The sequence below is a fragment of the Pecten maximus genome, chromosome 5 (assembly GCF_902652985.1).
Source record: "Pecten maximus chromosome 5, xPecMax1.1, whole genome shotgun sequence".
Lineage (NCBI taxonomy): Eukaryota > Metazoa > Mollusca > Bivalvia > Pectinida > Pectinidae > Pecten > Pecten maximus.
Genome location: NC_047019.1, coordinates 23,216,086 through 23,238,921, shown reverse-complemented (window position 1 = coordinate 23,238,921; position 22,836 = coordinate 23,216,086). Strand labels below are relative to the sequence as shown.

Here is a 22,836-nt window from a genome sequence, read left to right as displayed (position 1 = left end):
TGATTAAACAGCTTATGCAGTTTTATTCAATACCAAGTCTATTAAGGTATACGTACACATACTGAAGTAATATTTAAGGTATTAAATGTATCAGTGTGTTTCTCTTGCACAAGCATTTAATTTGTAAAAGTACAGGTTATGACGTGTCAAATATATAGATAAAATCATTTATGGTAAATTTGAAAATATGGTTTCATATATGCTATAACAAATATTCATAGCTGGTACATAGATATGTGCAAGGACAGTAAAGATACACATGCACATTTCATGTATAAGAAAGCTGTGAAAGTTCACCTTTTGTTATATAAATCACTGCATGTTAAGTATGAGCTTTGATATTTACAGGTTTCATTGGTAAAATAACACTACAGATACCAATAAGTCGACTCAGAAGTGAGCCATGGGTTGTCTCGATCGAAAAGCTGTATTTGCTAGCTGGGCCTTTGAAACATTCAGAGGTAGGTCGTTTGATATATTTACTACTAATAATTATTGATATATATTTTTTCCAGTCAAGAGTGACTTTTTATGATAAAATTTTGTCATTGATGTTGTCCTTATCTTCTGCTTCTAGTACAATGAAGAAAAAGTCAAGAAAGCTGAACAGGCCAAGAAGGCTAGCATGCTGGAAGCTTTAGAAAAAAAATGGCAGGTATGGAATAAAGGTTATTCATGTTTGTCATGTTCTAGTCAGGAATCAAATGCATCTAGTTTCAACTTGTTATATATATATATAGACCAAGAAAATGACTTGTAGTATTATATTAAAACCACTCACCACAAGTACTAAGTATCAATACCACACACGACAGACACTTAAAAAAAATGTTACTATGAATATCACATAGGATTGTTGTTATATAGCATGATACTGAATCCAATAAAAACTTATTGGTATAATGAATTAAAAATCTTGTCACATTCATTAATGATAGTGCTGTGCTTTTTTAATTTATTTTCATTTTATATGTATTAAACCTTAATTACCGTGATATTATTGACAGGTGCTGAAAGTTGAGAAGGCAGCAGAAGGGTATGGTGCCTCCTGGTTCTCCTACGGTACCTCGCTGGCCACCAATATACTCGAAAACTTACAGGTAGGATTTAGGAAAAATCCAAAAAAATGATTTAGGTTATGCCTTATAAATCGTATTTTACAATATGAAAATATAACTGGTCCATCTTATTTATAAAGTTAGACTTTGTCTCTCCAGCATCTACACTCGACTGTAACAGTGAAGGAAGTTAACAACAAAATATCAAACAGACCTTTTCTTTATATTAAATAGTAGGTTTGTCGGTATTTGAGAAATAAAATAAAATAAATATAAGGCACTGGTACCTGTCAACATAAAATTATTTAACTGACTGGAAAAAACATGCGAAAGAGAAAGGATTTGAGACAACTTAAAAGAAATTTTAAGGTAATTTTTACGTTATGAATTTCTTCCTTAAATATTTTTTTCAAATTATTCATTTTTTTCTGTAACATTTTAAGTCCTACTAATTTCTTATTCCAGCTGAAAATAAAAGATGTACATATCCGCTATGAAGATGATGAGCTGATACCCAATTGTCCGTTTGCATTCGGTGTGACCATTAAAAGTCTGAGTGCACAGAGTACAGATGAGGAAGGAGTAAGTTTGATTCATTTGCTATAATGATCACCAAACCAAGTAATATTCTCCTGACATTAATTGTATTTATTGACAGTGTTAGATAGTTTGATGAAATCACATTTCAGTTATTAACTTTTACTATTTACTACCTGCCGAAGAACAGGATAAGCATAGATATGAGAAGATTACCAAGTATTTTCTCTTTCATTGCCGATTTATTTTCTTTCTCACTAATACCTTTTGCTAAATATTTCTATGTCCTCAGACCCCTAAGTTTGTGAGTACCAGCCTAGCAGATATGGTATATAAGCTGGTTGATCTGCAGAATTTCTCATGCTACCTTGATGCAGATGCCAAGATGCTTGGAGATCTCCCAATATCTCAGCTAGCAGTGAGTTTCTTCACAGTTTGGAATGATTTATTGGTCCCATAAATTGTTCTCCAGAAATAATTTTTTGGGATAGATTCTGAAAATGGTTCCGTAAAAGTTTTTTTTTTAAGATTGATCCAAAATAAAAAAAAATTGCAACTAACACGAAAACATTCCAGAATAATTTTTTGGAATTGATCCTGAAATTTGGCTGTTTTATGATTAAGTGGCTAAATTCATTTGCATTGGTAAAAAAAACCCGAAAAAAAACGAAAAAAAAAAAACTAACAAAAGAAGAACACCAAACTCTAAGTCTTCTAAATGTTTTGCTAGGGTTTTCTTGGCTGTATTTATATTGTGTACTGTTAAGGAGTTGACTTCTCCTTATATGCAAATTAGTATTCAGTAAATAAATCATATTGCTGATTTCCAAATAGGAGGTTTTGGTTTGAATATATGCTTGAATGATAATTCAATCAATCCAATTGTAATATACTATTGAATGTGGATAATCTGTAATAGTGGATTTGTTATAAAGTTATAATATTACAGTGTAATCATCTACATAAGACTATATTGTATCGTTATGATTATCATTTATAATGTTAAAAGATAAGGACATTGTAATTGCTTTTGGTTACAGAATGCCTTAAACCCTGATATGTATGTGGTCAACTCAACAGGCAAAATCAAGGTAAGCTACACTTCAGTATTACATGGATGGAGCAATGATAAGTACCCTGCCCCCCCTGGGGTCTGATTTACCAATTCTTTTGCTCTCTAAGCCTATCTAGATCTATTACCTTACTACTAGGCTTAGGAGACATTTCCACCAGCCAAATTTAGTGCACCAGGTACTCTCCACTTTTACACCACTCAGCTGACCTTCACAAAGTCTTAATCTCCAATGAAAACCATAACCAACTGAAGGATCTGAATCGTCAATGAAGCTTCTAAATCTCCTGTAACATACACTTGGAGTAGTCAGATACACCAAATTAGCATCTGTAGACGCCTTGGTTAAAGTTTTTATAAAACAGTGTTGTGTCAATACTAATGAGGATACAGCTCAGGTATTTGATATAAGTGTACCTTCTGTGACAAGACCTTTCCATTGGTACTACATTTGCAGACCTGCTGACTTTAACTTTCATTTGACCGTCTTTAAAAAATTTGATTTCAAATTTAAACCCACCCGCAAGATTTTTTTAAAGCTTAAATCTTGGTTTCAACTTCATATTGAGACTGCAAGCAAAGCTTGCTTAATGAATTAGGATTTTGGCAGGATTTTACAGATTTGACTAGCATCGAGTCACACGTATTGCCTTGTTTACAGGACCATGAATACATCCTAGCACCTATCAGTGCCCAGACACGTTTGAAAAGGAACACATCTGTCCTACCCTTGCGTTCACCCAGTCTGCCTCGTATTGCCCTTGATATGAATCTGGAGAAGATGGCCTTCTGTCTCAGTGAGAGTCAATATAGGTGTATCATTCAATGGCTGAAGGAACTGGAGCGATATGACCGGCGACTCAAACACAGAAAGTGGCGCCCTCTAGTTGGTGTAAAAAACAAGTGAGTGTTAACGTTGTGAATGTCATTTTACAGAATATTTCTGAATGTGTTGATGAGGCACTAATGAAGAATATATAGTTTAAATTAGTAATATCAAAACTAGACTTTTTAGAAGTTCAAACTTTGATTTAGCAGAAAATTAAATTCCAAATAATAATGGAAGGTATTTTCCAATATTTACCAGGAAAACAATTACAAGTAAGACAATTTCAATAATCATGGTTGTAGGAAATTTTATTTATTGTACAGTATTTGTCTTTTCCATTTACATTTCATTCACTGTGTATTACAGATGTTATCTAGACTAGTAAGAGATATTAACATGTGAACTTTCAGTTGTAAGCTGTGGTGGAACTATGCCATTCAGGTCAACCTACACATTGTCAGTGAGAGAAACAGGCATCAGACAAAAGCATTCCTGACACAACGGGTCAAGGATGTGGTCAAGTACCACCATGCCTACATGTCCTTCCTGGCCGGAGAAATTCTGGATCTTGACCATCTGGTATGTGATCATGACAGTTACTACATATTATATAAAGTAACAGTGATCTTTCAGATTAATGTTACTAGTTACACCCTTTATATCCTATCTTGTATCCATTTCATTTTTAATATAATAATATAGGCATATATACTAAATGTACCAGGTAACAAAAAAAATATGAGAATATATACATGTATTACTTACAGGTCCTCTGTTTGTTGAGTATATATATAATAAATAAATACATGAACAAAGCAATGACAAGTTTTATTTTTCAAAAATTCTAATTATGTGTGGTCTTTCATGAATGCTCTGTCAACAATTGATTTCATTCTTTCAGACCCATAAAAACAAGATGGATGAAGAATGGTCATTTGAGGAGCTGAAGATTTTGAGAGAGGTGACCTTTCTACGGGCAAAAAGAGAAGGAAAACTTGAACAGGTTGATACTATACTTAATTTGATTGCAAAATCAAACTTTAATTTATAGCCAAAGCTATTTACCATGCAATATTGCCATTCAAAATGATATGGAATGTGTGCAGTAAACATGCAATCAAGTATTGTTGTCGGATTACTATATTGTGATGTCTTACCTGAATGATGTCATGCAAGGAAAACATGAGTCCTGCATAATTGTTGCTGTAAAGATATATATGAATTCATGAAAAACATTTGAAAGCCGGGTTTTCTAAAACAAAAAAGTTGGGTTCCTTTAATATGGAATTGATTAAACTTGAGTGTTATTGTACAATTATAATCATAGTGAAATTAAAATTAGAAGAAGAAGTGCTGTTATATTGATGGTGAACACGGTTATAGTTAGCGAGACGAAATCTGCCAATAGATGTCATGTAGGCAGTAAACCAGTGACCATCCAGCCAACCAAAACGCATTTAAGAATTTGATATTTAACAGATTCATTGCACAAAAACAGTTCAAATGAACTTACAAATCTGTTCTTTTTCACATTCAATATTTCCAGGTGGCTATTGAGAAAGAGGTGAGTCCTGTGCCAGTGGCTGTGACCCCGAATGAGAAACCCGAAGAACAGAAGGGAGTGTTACAGCGTTGGTTCCCTGGGTGGGGTGGATGGTATGGAACTTCAGACCCTGGAACTGAGGGTGGAGCCACTAAAACAGATACAACCCAGTCACACGACAAGAAGGAAAACCTGGATGATAGCTCTGGAGAACCTCCTACCAAAATGGCTAAGACTAGAGGGAGCCTAGACAAAACAGAATCTCAATTAGGTAAAGGCTGATGTTTAGATTATTTGCTTCGTTTATATACATGTATATCAGTCTCAAGTTTGACACTTCTTTAAAAAGAATATTTTATTGCTTTTTCAAATATAAATCATAAAATTAACTAATTGTTGTTGAAGGTATGCAAATTTGAAATTGTCACAGTACATTTAATGACGTGTTGATATTTCATCAGGAAACACTTAAATGCTGTTAGTTATTAGTCCCCTACTGGTGAAACTAAGCAGGGTGAATATAGGTTTCATCTTGTATGTACGTATGTATATAACACCAAAGTTTTTCAGCGATCTAGCGGCTTTATTAGTCCCCTACTGGTGAAACCTCAGGGACTATAAATTTCCTCCGCATCCGTCTGTCTGTCAGTCCGTCCTCTCACTTCTTTCTTTTATGTGTAGCTGCAGATCGAGTTTGAGTTTTAGGGTTTTTGGAGCAAGGTCAAGGTCACTATTACTATTTTAAGTTGGGGCAGGTAGGGTACTTGTTTTGCTTTAGCAATACCTAGCATGCTTAAGCTTGTTCCTTGAAGGATTCACACAACTATAAAGAATCTCCTTTAAGATCTCGGACAAGTTCCAGTTGCAGGGTTGTGGGGTCAAGGTCACTGCTACTATCTTTTAGAAAATCCCCAGTTTCTTTATCATTGGCAGGGGCCAGTATGGGACATGTATTGCTGTATAGGTCTGAAAAAGTAGATTCCCACATGAGTAGAATTTTGCAACTTTTCTTGTTTCAGAAGTAATTTGTAGTTATAGAAATGATCCTTTACTTATTTGTAAACAAATTGGTGCTTAGTACATACTACTGGATGCAAAGTTATATGAAATTGTTTCAAGAATTGTTTCAGAATATCATACATTATGTCTTGTTTTCAGAACAAGAGTTGATGGATGTTATACAGGACACCTCAGAGAACATGACATTTCTGAAGAAAGATTCTGTGTTTGCCAAGCTCAATTTCAGCCTCGACTCGGGCTCATTTAAGCTCCTCTGTCCAAATCCTGATGGAGTATTAGGTCAAAGGTCAGATGGTAAGTTCAAGCAAATATTAACATTTTAAAGGTCTAAGATTATTGGTTGGTTAGTCATTGAAATATATGAAGAAAAAGATACAACAATTTTTAAATTAGTTGTCATTGTTATGAAAACACTCAAGTAATCTGTATTATCTTAACATCCTCACTCAGAATGAGCTTAACCCAGAATTTAAAGATAAATCCAGAATTTGGTGGTTAACCGAGAGTTTAAAAATGAACTAATTTAAAGCTAGAATTTAGAGGTAAAAACCAAGAATTTAAAGATAAATCCAGAATTTGGAGGTCAACCCAGAATTTAAAGATAAATCCAGAATTTGGGTGCTTAACCCACAATTTACCCAGAATTTAAAAATGAACAAAGCCAGAATTCAGAGGTAAACCCAGATTTGAAGATAAATCCAATTGCTTAATTAATATATGATTTTAAAATTATAGCTTACTGTAAATTTTGTCCTTGATGGTTCAGATTTTTGCAGTAACACTGCAAAAATAGAGATGGATATTATCTGGCAAAATTGCGATAAAGACTTTGAATATTTCATCTATAATAAAAGCAATTTTTAGTTTCAATGCCAGGTATTTTGGCAGTTTTGTTCCCTTCTCAATAACAGCAAAAAAAGAAATAGAAAAAATAAAAACTTGAAAGAAAACAACCTTTGCAGTGTCTATGTGCAATGTATGAAAGATATGTATGATCTAAATAATAATTACAATAAAATGATAATTTCAGATGACCATCCATTGGTGACACTTTTGGAGCTAGAGTGTACCACCATCAATATGATGTTTGAATCTCGACCGCGAACTCGGGCCATGAAGTTTGGTGCCAGTGTCTCCGGTCTGTATCTACGGGACAAAATGATCACAAATGCCAGCTTCCCGAATATGATATCACCACAGGTTAAGGTAAGTACAACCGTGGCGTTGCAGAGTACTCTGAATCAAGTGGCATTCTTTATGTGTATTTCAATAGAACGAAGTCTACCGATCTAGTAAATACTGAGTCACTGTGTGAGAATTAAATGACCACAACTATGGACCAAAGGGAACCTACAAGTTGAATTTGAGAAATACCTCTTTAATACTTTTCAAGAAATAGCAATAACAAACTTGGACTGTCACAATCAGAAGCCATCTGTCCTCAATTGTGTTTTTTTGATCAAGCTCAAAATTGAATGGGCACAACTTGGTCCAAATTGGGGAACCTACATGTAAAGTTTGAGAAATATATCTAAAGTACTTCTCAACAAACTTCTACTGTCAAAATCAACGATACCATCTATTGGCCATTTTGTTTTCCTGATCAGACTCAAAGTCAAATGGGCACAACTAAGGACCAAAGGGAACCTACTTGTGAAGTCTACCTAACTAAATACTGGATGTGAAATTATTAAAATAAAAATATTATGATAACTTTTGAATAATCTATTTTCGGTCCTCAGAACAAAGGTGTTTGTCAGACATTTATCATGTGTTAAAAACTTGCCAGGCTTTTATTAGGTCATCTGACCCAAAGGGTCAGGATGACCTATAGTCATCGTGCTTCGTCCGTCGTCGTCCGCCGTGCGCCGTGCGCCGTCCGTAAACTTTTTCTTTCAAAACGCTACTCCTCCTTAACGCTTGGGTGGATTACTTCCAAATTTGGTTTGAAGCATCATTGGGGGAGGGCAATCATATTTTATATAAATGAGGCTGGTCTGACCCCTGGGGCCAGAAGGGCGGGGCCCCAAAAAGGGAACTTAGGTGAATATTGCTATAAAATCCTACTCCTCCTTTACCCTTAGGTGGAGTACAACTAAATTTGGTGTGAAACATCATTGGGGGAGGGTGGTCATATTTTATATAAATGAAGTTGGTGTGACCCCTGGGGCCTGAGGGGCGTGGCCCCAAAAGGGGAACTTTGATGAAATTTTGCTATAAAATCCTACTCCTCCTTAACCCTTTAGTGGATTTCAACCAGATATGTTGTGAAACATCATTTGGGGAGGGCGGTCATATTTTATATAAATGAGGCTGGTGTGACCACTAGGGCCTGAGGGGCGGGGCCCCAAATGGGGAACTTTGATGAAATTTTGCTATAAAATCCTACTCCTCCTTAACCCTTTAGTGGATTTCAACCAGATATGTTGTGAAACATCATTTGGGGAGGGCGGTCATATTTTATATAAATGAGGCTAGTGTGACCCCTGGGGCCTGAGGGGTGGGGCCCCAAATGGGGAACTTTGATGAAATTTTGCTATAAAATCCTACTCCTCCTTAACCCTTTAGTAGATTTCAACCAGATATGTTGTGAAACATCATTGGGGGAGGGTGGTCATATTTTGTATAAATGAGGCTGGTGTGAGCCCTGGGGCCAGAGTGACGGGCCCAAAAAAGGGAACTTTGATGAAATTTTGCTATAAAATCCTACTCGTCCTTAACCCTTTGGTGGATTTCAACCAGATATTGTGTGAAACATCATTGGTGGAGGGTGGTCATATTTTATATAAATGAGGCTGGTGTGGCCCCTGGGGCCAGAGGGGCGGGGCCCCAAAAGGGGAACTTTGATGAAATTTTGCTGTAAAATCCTACTCCTCCTAACACCCATAGTGAATTATTACCAAATTTGGTGTGAAACATCATTGGAGGAGGACAATCATATTTTATATAAATGAGGCTGGTTTGACCCCTAGGGCCAGAGGGGCGGGGCCCCAAAAGGGGAACTTTGGTGAATTTTTGCTATAAATCCTACTTCTCTCTAACCGTTGGGTGGATTAATACGAAATATGGTGTGAAACATCCTTTGGGAAGGATGGTCATATTTTATATAAACGAGGCTAGTGTGACCCCTGGGGCCTGAGGGGCAGGGCCCCAAAAGGGGAACTTTGGTGAATATTTGCTGTTAAATCCTAATCCTCCCTAACCTTTTGGTGGATTACAACCAAATTTGATGTGAAACATAAGGTGACGGCAATCATATTTTTTAATGAGACAGGTTTGACCCCTGGGGAAAAAAAGATGGGGCAAAAGGAGCGCTTAGGTTAAACATTTCTTAAAAATGCAATTCCTCCTTAATGCCTGAATTGATTACAACCATATTTAGTATGAAACATCATTGGGGAAAGGCAATCCTAATTGATATAAATGAGTCTTGTCTGACCCATTGGGACAGAGGGGCATGCCCCAAAAATGGGAACTTGGCTAAAATTTTGCTTTATGATGCTGCTCTTCCTGGACAAGCTAAATGGATAAAAACCAAATTTGATCTAAAACATAACTGGCTGCGATAAATAATTTATGGTAATAATGCTGGATTGGGGTGTGTGTCCCTGCTGTGAGTGTAAGTGTTTGTCAGATGACCGTTAAGGCCCATGGGCCTCTTGTTAATAATGTTCTCATATTTAAAAAAAAAATACTTTTAATTTAATAACTATGCATTCTAAAACTTTTTTATGATCAGACTTCAATCCTTCTTGATTTAGCAAATTGAGGACTTCAAGAGGAATCAGATTTTTTTTAAAGCAGCTATAATTGTTATTTGTTGTGTAGGATCGCCTAGCATCCCATACAAAGTCCCCGAACTCCAGCTTTTCCTTGCCTCTATAATTGTTATTTGTTGTGTAGGATCGCCTAGCATCCCATACAAAGTCCCCGAACTCCAGCTTTTCCTTGCCTCCTCTGCGTCTTCCCAAGTCTCCTGAGGGATCAGCTTCAAGCGTACCTGAAGATAAAATATTTGAGCTGATGTATGAAAAGAATCCTGTTAATACTAATGCAAACTATCGGTATGTATAGATCTTCCAGCGTCCCTTTTTTTCTTATCGTACAAATGGTTGGATCAGTTGGACCAAAGTTATTCGTTTATGAAATAAAGATGGAACAAGCGATTTTATACTGTAATAAGTCCAACTATGAGAAACTCATTAATGTAGGATTATTATTCTATTTTTTTCAGGGTTATCATAGAAACCAAACCATTGGATATTGTATACAATCCAAGTACTATAAGGAAAATCCGGGAATTTTTCTCCACTAAGAATATGGGAACATCTCGCACCTCACAGCTACGTCTTACTGGTATGTTTTACAATATTCTCAATCACTACACTGGAAAAATTGAAAAACTGTGTGTTGCCACTGATGTTGTTATGATTGGAGCACTAAAAAGTAACCTTAGTTTAAAGTTGCCAAGTCAGTTGTTAGTAGAAACACAAATTGTTGCAATTATAACAATGTTTAATTTATTTTCAGCTGCTGCCAGACGTCAGTATGAATTTCTGAAAGAACAAACTAAAGCAGAACTGAAACAAACTCTGGACCAGATATTAGAAGGAGATGAAAAGGTAATGTTATATAACCTAAATTGGGACAGTATTTTTATTAGGTCATCTGACCCAAAGGGTCAGGATGACCTATAGTCATCGTGCTTCGTCCGTCGTCGTCCGCCGTGCGCCGTGCGCCGTCCGCCGTCCGCCGTGCGCCGTGCGCCGTCCGTAAACTTTTTCTTTCAAAACGCTACTCCTCCTTAATGCTTGGGTGGATTACTTCCAAATTTGGTTTGAAGCATCATTGGGGGAGGGCAATCATATTTTATATAAATGAGGCTGGTCTGACCCCTGGGGCCAGAAGGGCAGGGCGCCGAAAAGGGAACTTAGGTGAATATTGCTATAAAATCCTACTCCTCCTTTACCCTTGGGTGGATTACAACTAAATTTGGTGTGAAACATCATTGGGGGAGGGCGGTCATATTTTATATAAATGAAGTTGGTGTGACCCCTGGGGCCTGAGGGGCGGGGCCCCAAAAGGGGAACTTTGATGAAATTTTGCTATAAAATCCTACTCCTCCTTAACCCTTTGGTGGATTTCAACCAGATATGTTGTGAAACATCATTTGGGGAGGGCGGTCATATTTTATATAATTGAGGCTAGTGTGACCCCTGGGGCCTGAGGGGCGGGGCCCCAAATGGGGAACTTTGATGAAATTTTGCTATAAAATCCTACTCCTCCTTAACCCTTTAGTGGATTTCAACCAGATATGTTGTGAAACATCATTTGGGGAGGGCGGTCATATTTTATATAAATGAGGCTAGTGTGACCCCTGGGGCCTGAGGGGCGGGGCCCCAAAAGGGGAACTTTGATGAAATTTTGCTATAAAATCCTACTCCTCCTTAACCCTTTAGTAGATTTCAACCAGATATGTTGTGAAAAATCATTTGGGGAGGGTGGTCATATTTTATATAAATGAGGCTAGTGTGACCCCTGGGGCCAGAGATGCGGGGCCCCAAAAGGGCAACTTTGATGAAATTTTGCTTTAAAATACTACTCCTCCAAAACCCAAAAGTAGATTATTACAAAAATTGGTGTGGAACATCGTTGGAGGAGGACAATCATATTTTATATAAACGAGACTGGTCTGACCCCTAGGGCCAGAGGGGCCGCGCAGGCCCTAAATAGGGAACTTTGGTGGATATTTGCTATAAAATCCTACTCCTCCTTTACCCTTTGGTGGATTACAACTAAATTTGGTGTGAAGCATCATTGGGGGAGGGTGGTCATATTTTACATAAATGAGGCTGGTGTGAGCCCTGGGGCCAGAGTGACGGGCCCAAAAAAGGGAACTTTGATGAAATTTTGCTATAAAATCCTACTCATCCTTAACCCTTTGGTGGATTTCAACCAGATATTGTGTGAAACATCATTGGGGGAGGGTGGTCATATTTTATATAAATGAGGCTGGTGTGGCCCCTGGGGCCAGAGGGGCGGGGCCCCAAATGGGGAACTTTGATGAAATTTTGCTATAAAATCCTACTCCTCCTTAACCCTTTGGTGGATTTCAACAAGATATGGTGTGAAACATCATTGGGGGAAGGTGGTCATATTTTATATAAATTAGGCTGGTGTGGCCCCTGGGGCCAGAAGGGCAGGGCCCCAAAAGGGGAACTTTGATGAAATTTTGCTTTAAAATACTACTCCTCCTAACCCCCATAGTGAATTATTACCAAATTTGGTGTGAAACATCATTGGAGGAGGACAATCATATTTTATATAAATGAGGCTGGTTTGACCCCTAGGGCCAGAGGGGCGGGGCCCCAAAAGGGGAACTTTGGTGAATTTTTGCTATAAATCCTACTTCTCTCTAACCCTTGGGTGGATTGATACGAAATATGGTGTGAAACATCCTTTGGGAAGGGTGGTCATATTTTATATAAACGAGGCTAGTGTGACCCCTGGGGCCTGAGGGGCAGGGCCCCAAAAGGGGAACTTTGGTGAATATTTGCTGTTAAATCCTAATCCTCCCTAACCTTTTGGTGGATTACAACCTAATTTGATGTGAAACATAAGGTGACGGCAATCATATTTTTTAATGAGACAGGTTTGACCCCTGGGGAAAAAAAGATGGGGCAAAAGGAGCGCTTAGGTTAAACATTTCTTTAAAATGCAATTCCTCCTTAATGCCTTAATTGATTACAACTATATTTAGTATGTAACATCATTGGGGAAAGGCAATCCTAATTGATATAAATGAATCTTGTCTGACCCATTGGGACAGAGGGGCATGCCCCAAAAATGGGAACTTGGCTAAAATTTTGCTTTATGATGCTGCTCTTCCTGGACAAGCTAAATGGATAAAAACCAAATTTGATCTAAAACATAACTGGCTGCGATAAATAATTTATGGTAATAATGCTGGATTGAGGGGTGTGTCCCTGCTGTAAGTGTAAGTGTTTGTCAGATGACCGTTAAGGCCCATGGGCCTCTTGTTTTGAAATACAAGACTTGTGTAGGTTTTAACTTAATTTATTTGAAGATTGGAATGTATTATTTTATAAGCAATTGAATGATTGTATGGGTCATATTAATATTAATTATATGCTGTCAATTTATTCATCTGAGTCAACTTCCTTTAAAAAATCAAAATTGAAATGAAAAAAAAAAAAGAAAACTATAATAATAATAATATTAAATAATAATGTAAAATGGTACAGCTGTGTGACAACATAGATATCCTGTCATAATCTAGACAGGAAAAACATAAGTAAATATATTTTAACAGATAACTGACTAAAATTAATACAAGAATATGAAAACTTTTTTTGAAATTTAAAGAAAAAATAAAGTTTGACCAGAAGAAAACCTTGTTTAAACTGTAAAACCATACACATATATCAGTAATCTGTTTCTTTTTTGTTTTAGTTGCAAGCAAAGAGATGGGACATCAAGTTAGACATTTCTGCCCCACAAATTATAGTCCCAGAAAATCTTGCAGATGTTGACACTCGGGTAGTTGTTATAGATTTGGGACATCTGCATGTCTACAACAAAAAGTTGTCCTCTCCTCAACAGCAGGAAGAGAAACCAATGGAAGACAATGATGGTAAGTCTGGGTCAGAATAGCAAAGTCAAATTATCTAAATTTAATGTTAAAAAAACAAAATCCTGATTAACTGAGAATAAATATATTATTTTCTGATACTGATACGAGGGCTGATTGATAAGTCGTGAGCCTCATATTGAAGGAGGTATTCAAGGATGTTATTTTTAAGTCCTACTCTATTCTCTGACTATAAAGGGCCGTGTGCCCAAGGACTGGTCTCATTCATTTGGTTAGTTTATATGGGCAAGGTAGCACTCTAAAGAAAACAAGACAAGCGGCTTTTGCAAAATGAACAAAATCGTTTAGTGTTAGGGTTAGGGTGAAAGAGTTTGTCATTGCCATTCACGATTGTGGCTTTAAATTGATTGAGCATCTGCTTATTCACCTGATCTTGCTCCATCAGACTTTCATCTATTTCCAAAATTGAAAACAGCTATTTTAGGCACACTAACCCTAACATGCAGTGGGTGACTTTCTGAACAGCCAAGAAGAGGAGTTCTATAAAAGTGGCATTGAGGCCCTTAAACACTACTGGCAAAAGTGTATAGATGCTGAAGGTGATTATGTTGATAATAATACAATATGTGCAGCAAAATTCAAATCCTTCAATATGAGGCTCACAACTTATCAATCAGCCCTCATACATGTATCATTTTCAAATAATCCTGATCCTGGATCCTGTTAAATTGAATTGCAAAAAATAAGGAACTTTAAAAAAAAAAAGAGAAAAATAATGCCTGTTTTTCAGATGACTTCCAAACACCCCTGTCAACACCTCCCAATGAATTGGATGGTGAGACAGAAGAGGCCAAACCTGAGTACATCCCTCTGGACAACAGCTTGTCAGAATCATCGTTGTTTGAGAAGCTTTATGACAAGTATGTGGCTGAAAATTATGTACTAGAAACGAATCAATTCATTTCGTTTATATGCATAGTGCTTATATTGTCACTCCGAGAAAAACTGTAATGTGTAATGCACAGAATCAACTATTATTGTTCCTTAGGTTTTCATATGGAGTCATTTTATTCATGTGATTTGAGCAGATTATGTTAACCTGTTTGTATTTGATGAGAATATCTTTGAATTATTTGATAACAACCAAATGTAGAGTTGAGAATTTAAAGTTAAGGCTAATAGAGAAAAACATGTAAAAAATGATTTCAACCTTTTTAAGATTAGATAGTTTCAGTTATATAGGTAAGACTGCTATTGTTATTTACAGTCAACTTACTGTGATATAATATCCTTTTCAATGTCATTTTCATCGCTATTTTTTAAAAGCGCCAGTCATGCCCCCATTAAATTCATTTCCGTACCAAACTTCTGATATTATTACAGATACAATTTGGAGCTGTCAGACCTCCAGGTGATGGTAGGCAAGATGACAGATAACTGGCGTTACACCAGAGGTAGCCGTAGTTCCACCCACCTTCACGTCATAGACAAACTCAGTCTCAACCTCCAGTTTGAGAGGTAAGTTTTTCTCAAATACAAGAATTAAGGGAGACTCGCAATGTTCAAAGGTTTCTCCCAGAAAGACCTCTTCCGTGGGGTGTTAGACAAAATCTCACATTATTCAAAAATTTCTCAGACTCTCTAAAACACATCAAGCCATATAATTAGTAATGTACCAGATTGCAAGGAATGCAGTGCCTAATATTTTTAATCATGTCTGGCTCATATTAATCCGGACACTTGGGCTATGCATTGTTTATGAATACAAAGGAGGTGACATGAAAACAATTAGTCTGATTTAATAAGAGTGTTTATTAATAAGGTTTTTGATTTAGGAGTAAAGGACATCATTTTGAAAACAAACACTAGTAATAACTGAGAATGATTTACTGACATAAAAATGATATGAATGTGGAAACGTCGTACTAAACAGTAGCAAAGAGTTTGTACAGGCCACCATCTTTGTTCGGCCATGGGTAATTGTAATAGAAACGTTGGACACTGCTATAAAAATTCTGGATTTCCATATCATGTAGTACATTGTATTTCAAACACAATTATATATTATTTAGAAACAAAGGGAGTTGATTAACAAATAATTAGATAAAAAATTACAGCAATTAGACCAAAACAAAACAAAAAAAGATTGAAAATAAAATGAATACTAAAATGTAATTATACTTAATATCAATATATATAACAATATGTATTGTATATCCACTTGTATTTTATGATAACAATTTACTGTTCATTAAAAATGAAAGATTAAATCAAGTTTTCTTAATACCAATGACCATGGCATCTAGATGTGCATTTTAAAATATCATAATTCTTTAATATCCTGTTAAACTAATAAAACAGTTTTGGGGTACTATATGATGAAAATCGTTGCTAAATATCCCACTTTCAACAATCCCTTGGTGAGAGATCTCCCACTTAGGTATCTTTAGTTGTTGGCAACCCTGTGATTCACTCACTTTATTAGAAAATCCGATGTTGAGATTTATAATTTTTCAGGCGTCTGATTTATACACCTGACCCAGAATGGCCGACAACAACTTTAAGTGGAAACATGCCTTGTCTCACTCTCCACATCAATGAGCAAAAGGTGGGCATGACCTTAAGTTTCTCTGTCTAGTTGACTGTGAAGATCACATATTTATCTTAAGTTTTTCACTGAAAGGATTTTGACTTTAATCCCTTAATGTATTGTTCATTATACCCTCCTTTCATTAAATGAAATACCTAAGGTTTACTTTGTATGCTCCAGGCTTGGTGGGAGAATATTGGTGAAAAGATTTATTATACATAGTGGGGAATATGATAGTCACCATTTTCTGTATGTTTGGACTAACTACAGTTTAAAAAAAATAATTAATCTGAGACAAATTTGTTACTGTTACTGAATGATTCTTTAGATGCTGGCCATTCACCGGTGTTTGGATATATTGAGTCAGCCCACATCTGCCTCCTCACCACTCGGTCCTGATCTGTCATCCTCTGGAAGTGGCATATCCATGACAGAGTCTGTGTCTGGGGTAGATATCAGTTCACACACTGAAAACCTTTCACTTAACACCAGGTATGTAGATCTAGGGTGAGTTTAATACCACAACTTCAGCAAATTATCAGCATCTGATCATGATGTTATAAAATGTGGTATTAAAACTAATGCAATTCAGAAATAAAATATTAAGATTTTTGAAGTAATTATCCATAGATCAAGTTACTCAGGTAAATCAGCTTCATATTTGTGAGTGAAAAATTCTAGTTGCTGGGAGTTTGAGTCTTCATAACAGCTAATGGTGTATGAAAACAAAAATTCTAATTGCTTTAGAACATTATTAAAGTCAATACCTATTTTTACAGCTTTAGGATAGAATTTCATGCCTTATGTTCCACCCTTTACAGTTCTGCTTCTGAGAAGAAAATGAGTGACAAGATGAAGGAGGTGTTGGAGGATTCACGTCTAATGCTGGCCAAGTTTACCATCAATGCTATGACACTTGAGGTCCAGAGTAGAGGTCAGTGTTGTTGATTGATAATAGTTTCTGACAAACACAGATCCGTGAAATTAGGGAATAAATAGAAGACAAACAGATCCATGAAACTAGGGAATAAAAAGAAGACAAACACAGATCCATGAAACTAGGGAATAAATAGAAGGCAAAGACAGACCCATGAAACTAGGGAATAAATAGAAGGCAAACACAGATCCATAAAACTAGGGAATAAACAGAAGGCGAACACAGATCCATAAAACTAGGGAATAAATAGAAGGCAAACACAGATCCATAAAACTAGGGAATAAACAGAAGGCGAACACAGATCCATGAAAGTAGGGAATAAATAGAAGACAAACACAGATGCATAAAACTAGGGAATGAATAGAAGGCAAACACACTAGGGAATAAATAGAAGACAAACACAGATCCATGAAATTAGGGAATAAATAGAAGGCGAACACAGATCCATGAAACTAGGGAATAAATAGAAGACAAAGACAGACCCATGAAACTAGGGAATAAATAGAAGACAAACACAGATACATGAAACTAGGGAATAAATAGAAGACAAAGATAGACCCATGAAACTAGGGAATAAATAGAAGACAAACACAGATCCGTGAAATTAGGGAATAAATAGAAGACAAACACAGATCCATGAAACTAGGGAATAAATAGAAGGCAAAACAGATACATGAAACTAGGGAATAAATAGAAGACAAACACAGATCCATGAAACTAGGGAATAAATAAAAGACAAACACAGATCCATGAAATTAGGGAATAAACAGAAGGCGAACACAGATCCATGAAACTAGGGAATAAATAGAAGACAAACACAGATCCATGAAACAAGGGAATAAATAGAAGACAAAGACAGACCCATGAAACTAGGGAATAAAACTAGGGAATGAATAGAAGACAAACACAGATCTGGTTAGAGCCTTGTAAGAAAATAAATTATCATAATGATCTCTATACAGTTGTAAAGGTTGAAAAACATTCATGGGTTTGATGTAGGTGATCATGGTCACAAAGAATTAAACCTCCCGTGCCTTATTTTCATTATATTTATACTGTAAGTGGAAAAGCACTGCTGCAATTAATTAATTGCTATGCAAATGAGATACAATGTAAAAGATTAATGTTGATTTTTCAGACTTAAAGACGACTGTATCATTCTGTATGGCTCTGATACTGCATGTTCTATTATTTAAGATTAACATTTCTTTTAACGGTTCTATCATTTCTACCATTTGCATGTTGATGTAGGACGCCCTATTGTGGAGCTTCAGGTTACAAAGGTGAATGCCAACCTAACAAAACGTCCCTACGATACAAAGATTGGCCTAACAGTACACAGTCTCCTTGTTGTGGATGCCCTGCAGCCGTATGGAACAGACTTTGAATTGCTTGTAGCTTCTCACAAAAATGTCACGTAAGTGCAAAAAATCCTTGTTATTATTAATATCTGATATATGTTAAGTATGTATCTGGAACTAAAGGCACCATTTTGTGTATATCCCCTAAGCCATAGATGCTTATTCCCTTCAGTTCTAAAGTCGAATAAAATTTTGATGTCATTAATAGTATAAAAACAAACATTAAGTATTCAATTGATTATTCTCTTACCATGATTATATATATATATATATACATATTAGGATCTAGTACCTATATTGTTAGGATCCAGTACCTATATTGGATTATACCGTCGTTATTACTTACTAGACCCTATATATACATATATATTTATGTACATGATTTCCAGACTAGACAGTCGGAGTGGAAGTATCCGAGGCTCTGAGGCAGTGTCTCCTGGTTCTCCGATGTCCCCCACTTCCCCACACTCTCCTGTGGAGAGCCTTAATGAGTCTGCATCCAGCACCAGTCTAAAGGTGGTACAAGAGGCTATCTCCAAGACCTTCCAGGCCCTTGTCAATTCTGGTGAGTTTTTTTTATTTCTTAAATTAGTACTTAGTTTTACTAAAAGTTACTCACAACAACTCTATTTTGTCTTGTCTGTGGCAAAAACTGGACAGGTTTAACTTTTCTGGCAATATTTAATGACTATTAATTTACCATTTATGGTCTCATGTCTGTATTCTGTTGTTTTCAGGTTCTCATACTCTTGGACTAAATATAGATGACGACGAGCAGGCTGAATTGATACCCATAGTAGAGGAGGAGGCACTTATATCAATTGACCTTGAACTCATTAACGAGAATTCACCAAGTAACACTACAGGGAAGGGAGCTCTACAGATAGCTACACTGCAGTTCAACAACTTAGATATTATAGGTAAGGATATCAGACTGTCCTACAGTTCAACAACTTAGATATTATAGGTAAGGATACCCTTGTCAGACTGTCCTACAGTTAAACAACTTAGATATTATAGGTAAGGATACCCTTGTCAGACTGTCCTACAGTTCAACAACTTAGATATTATAGGTAAGGATACCCTTGTCAGACTGTCCTACAGTTCAACAACTTAGATATTATAGGTAAGGATACCCTTGTCAGACTGTCCTACAGTTCAACAACTTAGATATTATAGGTAAGAATACCCTTGTCAGACTGTCCTACAGTTCAACAACTTAGATATTGTAGGTAAGGATGCCCTTGTCAGACTGTCCTACAGTTCAACAACTTAGATATTATAGGTAAGGATACCCTTGTCAGACTGTCCTACAGTTCAACAACTTAGATATTATAGGTAAGGATACCCTTGTCAGACTGTGCTACAGTTCAACAACTTAGATATTATAGGTAAGGATACCCTTGTCGGACTGTCCTACAGTTCAACAACTTAGATATTATAGGTAAGGATACCCTTGTCAGACTGTCCTACAGTTCAACAACTTAGATATTATAGGTAAGGATACCCTTGTCGGACGGTCCTACAGTTCAACAACTTAGATATTATAGGTAAGGTTACTTTGTCAGACTGTCCTACAGTTCAACAACTTAGATATTATAGGTAAGGATACCTTTGTCAGACTGTGCTACAGTTCAACAACTTAGATATTATAGGTAAGGATACCCTTGTGAGACCGTCCTACAGTTCAACAACTTAGATATTATAGGTAAGGATACCCTTGTCAGGCTGTTCTACAATTCAACAACTTAGATATTATAGGTAAGGATACCCTTGTCAGACTGTCCTACAGTTCAACAACTTAGATATTACAGGTAAGGATACCCTTGTCATACTGTCCTACGGTTCAACAACTTAGATATTATAGGTAAGGATACCCTTGTCAGACTGTCCTACAGTTCAACAACTTAGATATTATAGGTAAGGATACCCTTGTCAGACTGTCCTACAGTTCAACAACTTAGATATTATAGGTAAGGATACCCTTGTGAGACCGTCCTACAGTTCAACAACTTAGATATTATAGGTAAGGATGCCCTTGTCAGACTGTCCTACAGTTCAACAACTTAGATATTATAGGTAAGGATGCCCTTGTCAGACTGTCTTACAGTTCAACAACTTAGATATTATAGGTAAGGATACCCTTGTCGGACTGTGCTACAGTTCAACAACTTAGATATTATAGGTAAGGATACCCTTGTCGGACTGTCCTACAGTTCAACAACTTAGATATTATAGGTAAGGATACCCTTGTCAGACTGTCCTACAGTTCAACAACTTAGATATTATAGGTAAGGATACCCTTGTCGGACGGTCCTACAGTTCAACAACTTAGATATTATAGGTAAGGTTACTTTGTCAGACTGTCCTACAGTTCAACAACTTAGATATTATAGGTAAGGATACCCTTGTGAGACCGTCCTACAGTTCAACAACTTAGATATTATAGGTAAGGATACCCTTGTCAGGCTGTTCTACAATTCAACAACTTAGATATTATAGGTAAGGATACCCTTGTCAGACTGTCCTACAGTTCAACAACTTAGATATTACAGGTAAGGATACCCTTGTCATACTGTCCTACGGTTCAACAACTTAGATATTATAGGTAAGGATACCCTTGTCAGACTGTCCTACAGTTCAACAACTTAGATATTATAGGTAAGGATACCCTTGTCAGACTGTCCTACAGTTAAACAACTTAGATATTACAGGTAAGGATACCTTTGTCAGACTGTCCTACAGTTCAACAACTTAGATATTATAGGTAAGGATACCCTTGTCAGACTGTCCTACAGTTCAACAACTTAGATATTATAGGTAAGGATACCCCTGTCAGACTGTCCTACAGTTCAACAACTTAGATATTATAGGTAAGGATACCCTTGTCATACACCTACAGTTCAACAACTTAGATATTATAGGTAAGGATACCCTTGTCAGACTGTCCTACAGTTCAACAACTTAGATATTATAGGTAAGGATACCCTTGTCAGACTGTCCTACAGTTCAACAACTTAGATATTATAGGTAAGGATGCCCTTGTCAGACTGTCCTACAGTTCAACAACTTAGATATTATAGGTAAGGATACCCTTGTCAGACTGTCCTACAGTTCAACAACTTAGATATTATAGGTAAGGATACCCTTGTCAGACTGTCCTACAATTCAACAACTTAGATATTATAGGTAAGAATACCCTTGTCAGACTGTGCTACAGTTCAACAACTTAGATATTATAGGTAAGAATACCCTTGTCAGACTGTGCTACAATTCAACAACTTAGATATTATAGGTAAGAATACCCTTGTCAGACTGTGCTACAGTTCAACAACTTAGATATTATAGGTAAGGATACCCTTGTCAGACTGTCCTACAGTTCAACAACTTAGATATTATAGGTAAGGTTACTTTGTCAGACTGTCCTACAGTTCAACAACTTAGATATTATAGGTAAGGATACCCTTGTCAGACTGTCCTACAGTTCAACAACTTAGATATTACAGGTAAGGATACTCTTGTCAGACTGTCCTACAGTTCAACAACTTAGATATTATAGGTACGGATACCCTTGTCAGGCTGTTCTACAATTCAACAACTTAGATATTATAGGTAAGGATACCCTTGTCAGACTGTCCTACGGTTCAACAACTTAGATATTATAGGTAAGGATACCCTTGTCAGACTGTCCTACAGTTCAACAACTTAGATATTATAGGTAAGGATACCCTTGTCGGACGGTCCTACAGTTCAACAACTTAGATATTATAGGTAAGGATACCCTTGTCATACTGTCCTACGGTTCAACAACTTAGATATTATAGGTAAGGATACCCTTGTCAGACTGTCCTACACTTCAACAACTTAGATATTATAGGTAAGGATACCCTTGTCAGACTGTCCTACACTTCAACAACTTAGATATTATAGGTAAGGATACCCTTGTCAGACTGTCCTACAGTTCAACAACTTAGATATTATAGGTAAGGATGCCCTTGTCAGACTGTCCTACAGTTCAACAACTTAGATATTATAGGTAAGGATACCCTTGTCAGACTGTCCTACAGTTCAACAACTTAGATATTATAGGTAAGGATACCCTTGTCAGACTGTCCTACAGTTCAACAACTTAGATATTATAGGTAAGGATAGCCTTGTCAGACTGTCCTACAATTCAACAACTTAGATATTATAGGTAAGAATACCCTTGTCAGACTGTGCTACAGTTCAACAACTTAGATATTATAGGTAAGAATACCCTTGTCAGACTGTGCTAC

At 36.5% G+C, this 22,836-nt stretch overlaps 1 protein-coding gene across 1 annotated transcript in view; it reads left to right on the top strand.

Annotated features, from left to right (window-relative positions):
• Window positions 1-22,836, top strand: part of LOC117327569 (vacuolar protein sorting-associated protein 13D-like) — a 97,626-nt gene that overhangs the window by 2,267 nt on the left and 72,523 nt on the right. Inside the window, 24 exon segments of the mRNA XM_033884627.1 lie at window positions 349-461; window positions 578-655; window positions 1,008-1,100; window positions 1,524-1,640; window positions 1,888-2,013; window positions 2,636-2,686; window positions 3,329-3,570; window positions 3,907-4,075; window positions 4,398-4,499; window positions 5,043-5,310; window positions 6,198-6,353; window positions 7,090-7,265; window positions 9,963-10,123; window positions 10,294-10,415; window positions 10,590-10,681; window positions 13,533-13,713; window positions 14,462-14,591; window positions 15,055-15,189; window positions 16,189-16,279; window positions 16,590-16,753; window positions 17,083-17,195; window positions 18,450-18,615; window positions 18,949-19,124; window positions 19,297-19,479. Coding sequence (XP_033740518.1) covers window positions 349-461; window positions 578-655; window positions 1,008-1,100; window positions 1,524-1,640; window positions 1,888-2,013; window positions 2,636-2,686; window positions 3,329-3,570; window positions 3,907-4,075; window positions 4,398-4,499; window positions 5,043-5,310; window positions 6,198-6,353; window positions 7,090-7,265; window positions 9,963-10,123; window positions 10,294-10,415; window positions 10,590-10,681; window positions 13,533-13,713; window positions 14,462-14,591; window positions 15,055-15,189; window positions 16,189-16,279; window positions 16,590-16,753; window positions 17,083-17,195; window positions 18,450-18,615; window positions 18,949-19,124; window positions 19,297-19,479 — 3,405 coding nt within the window.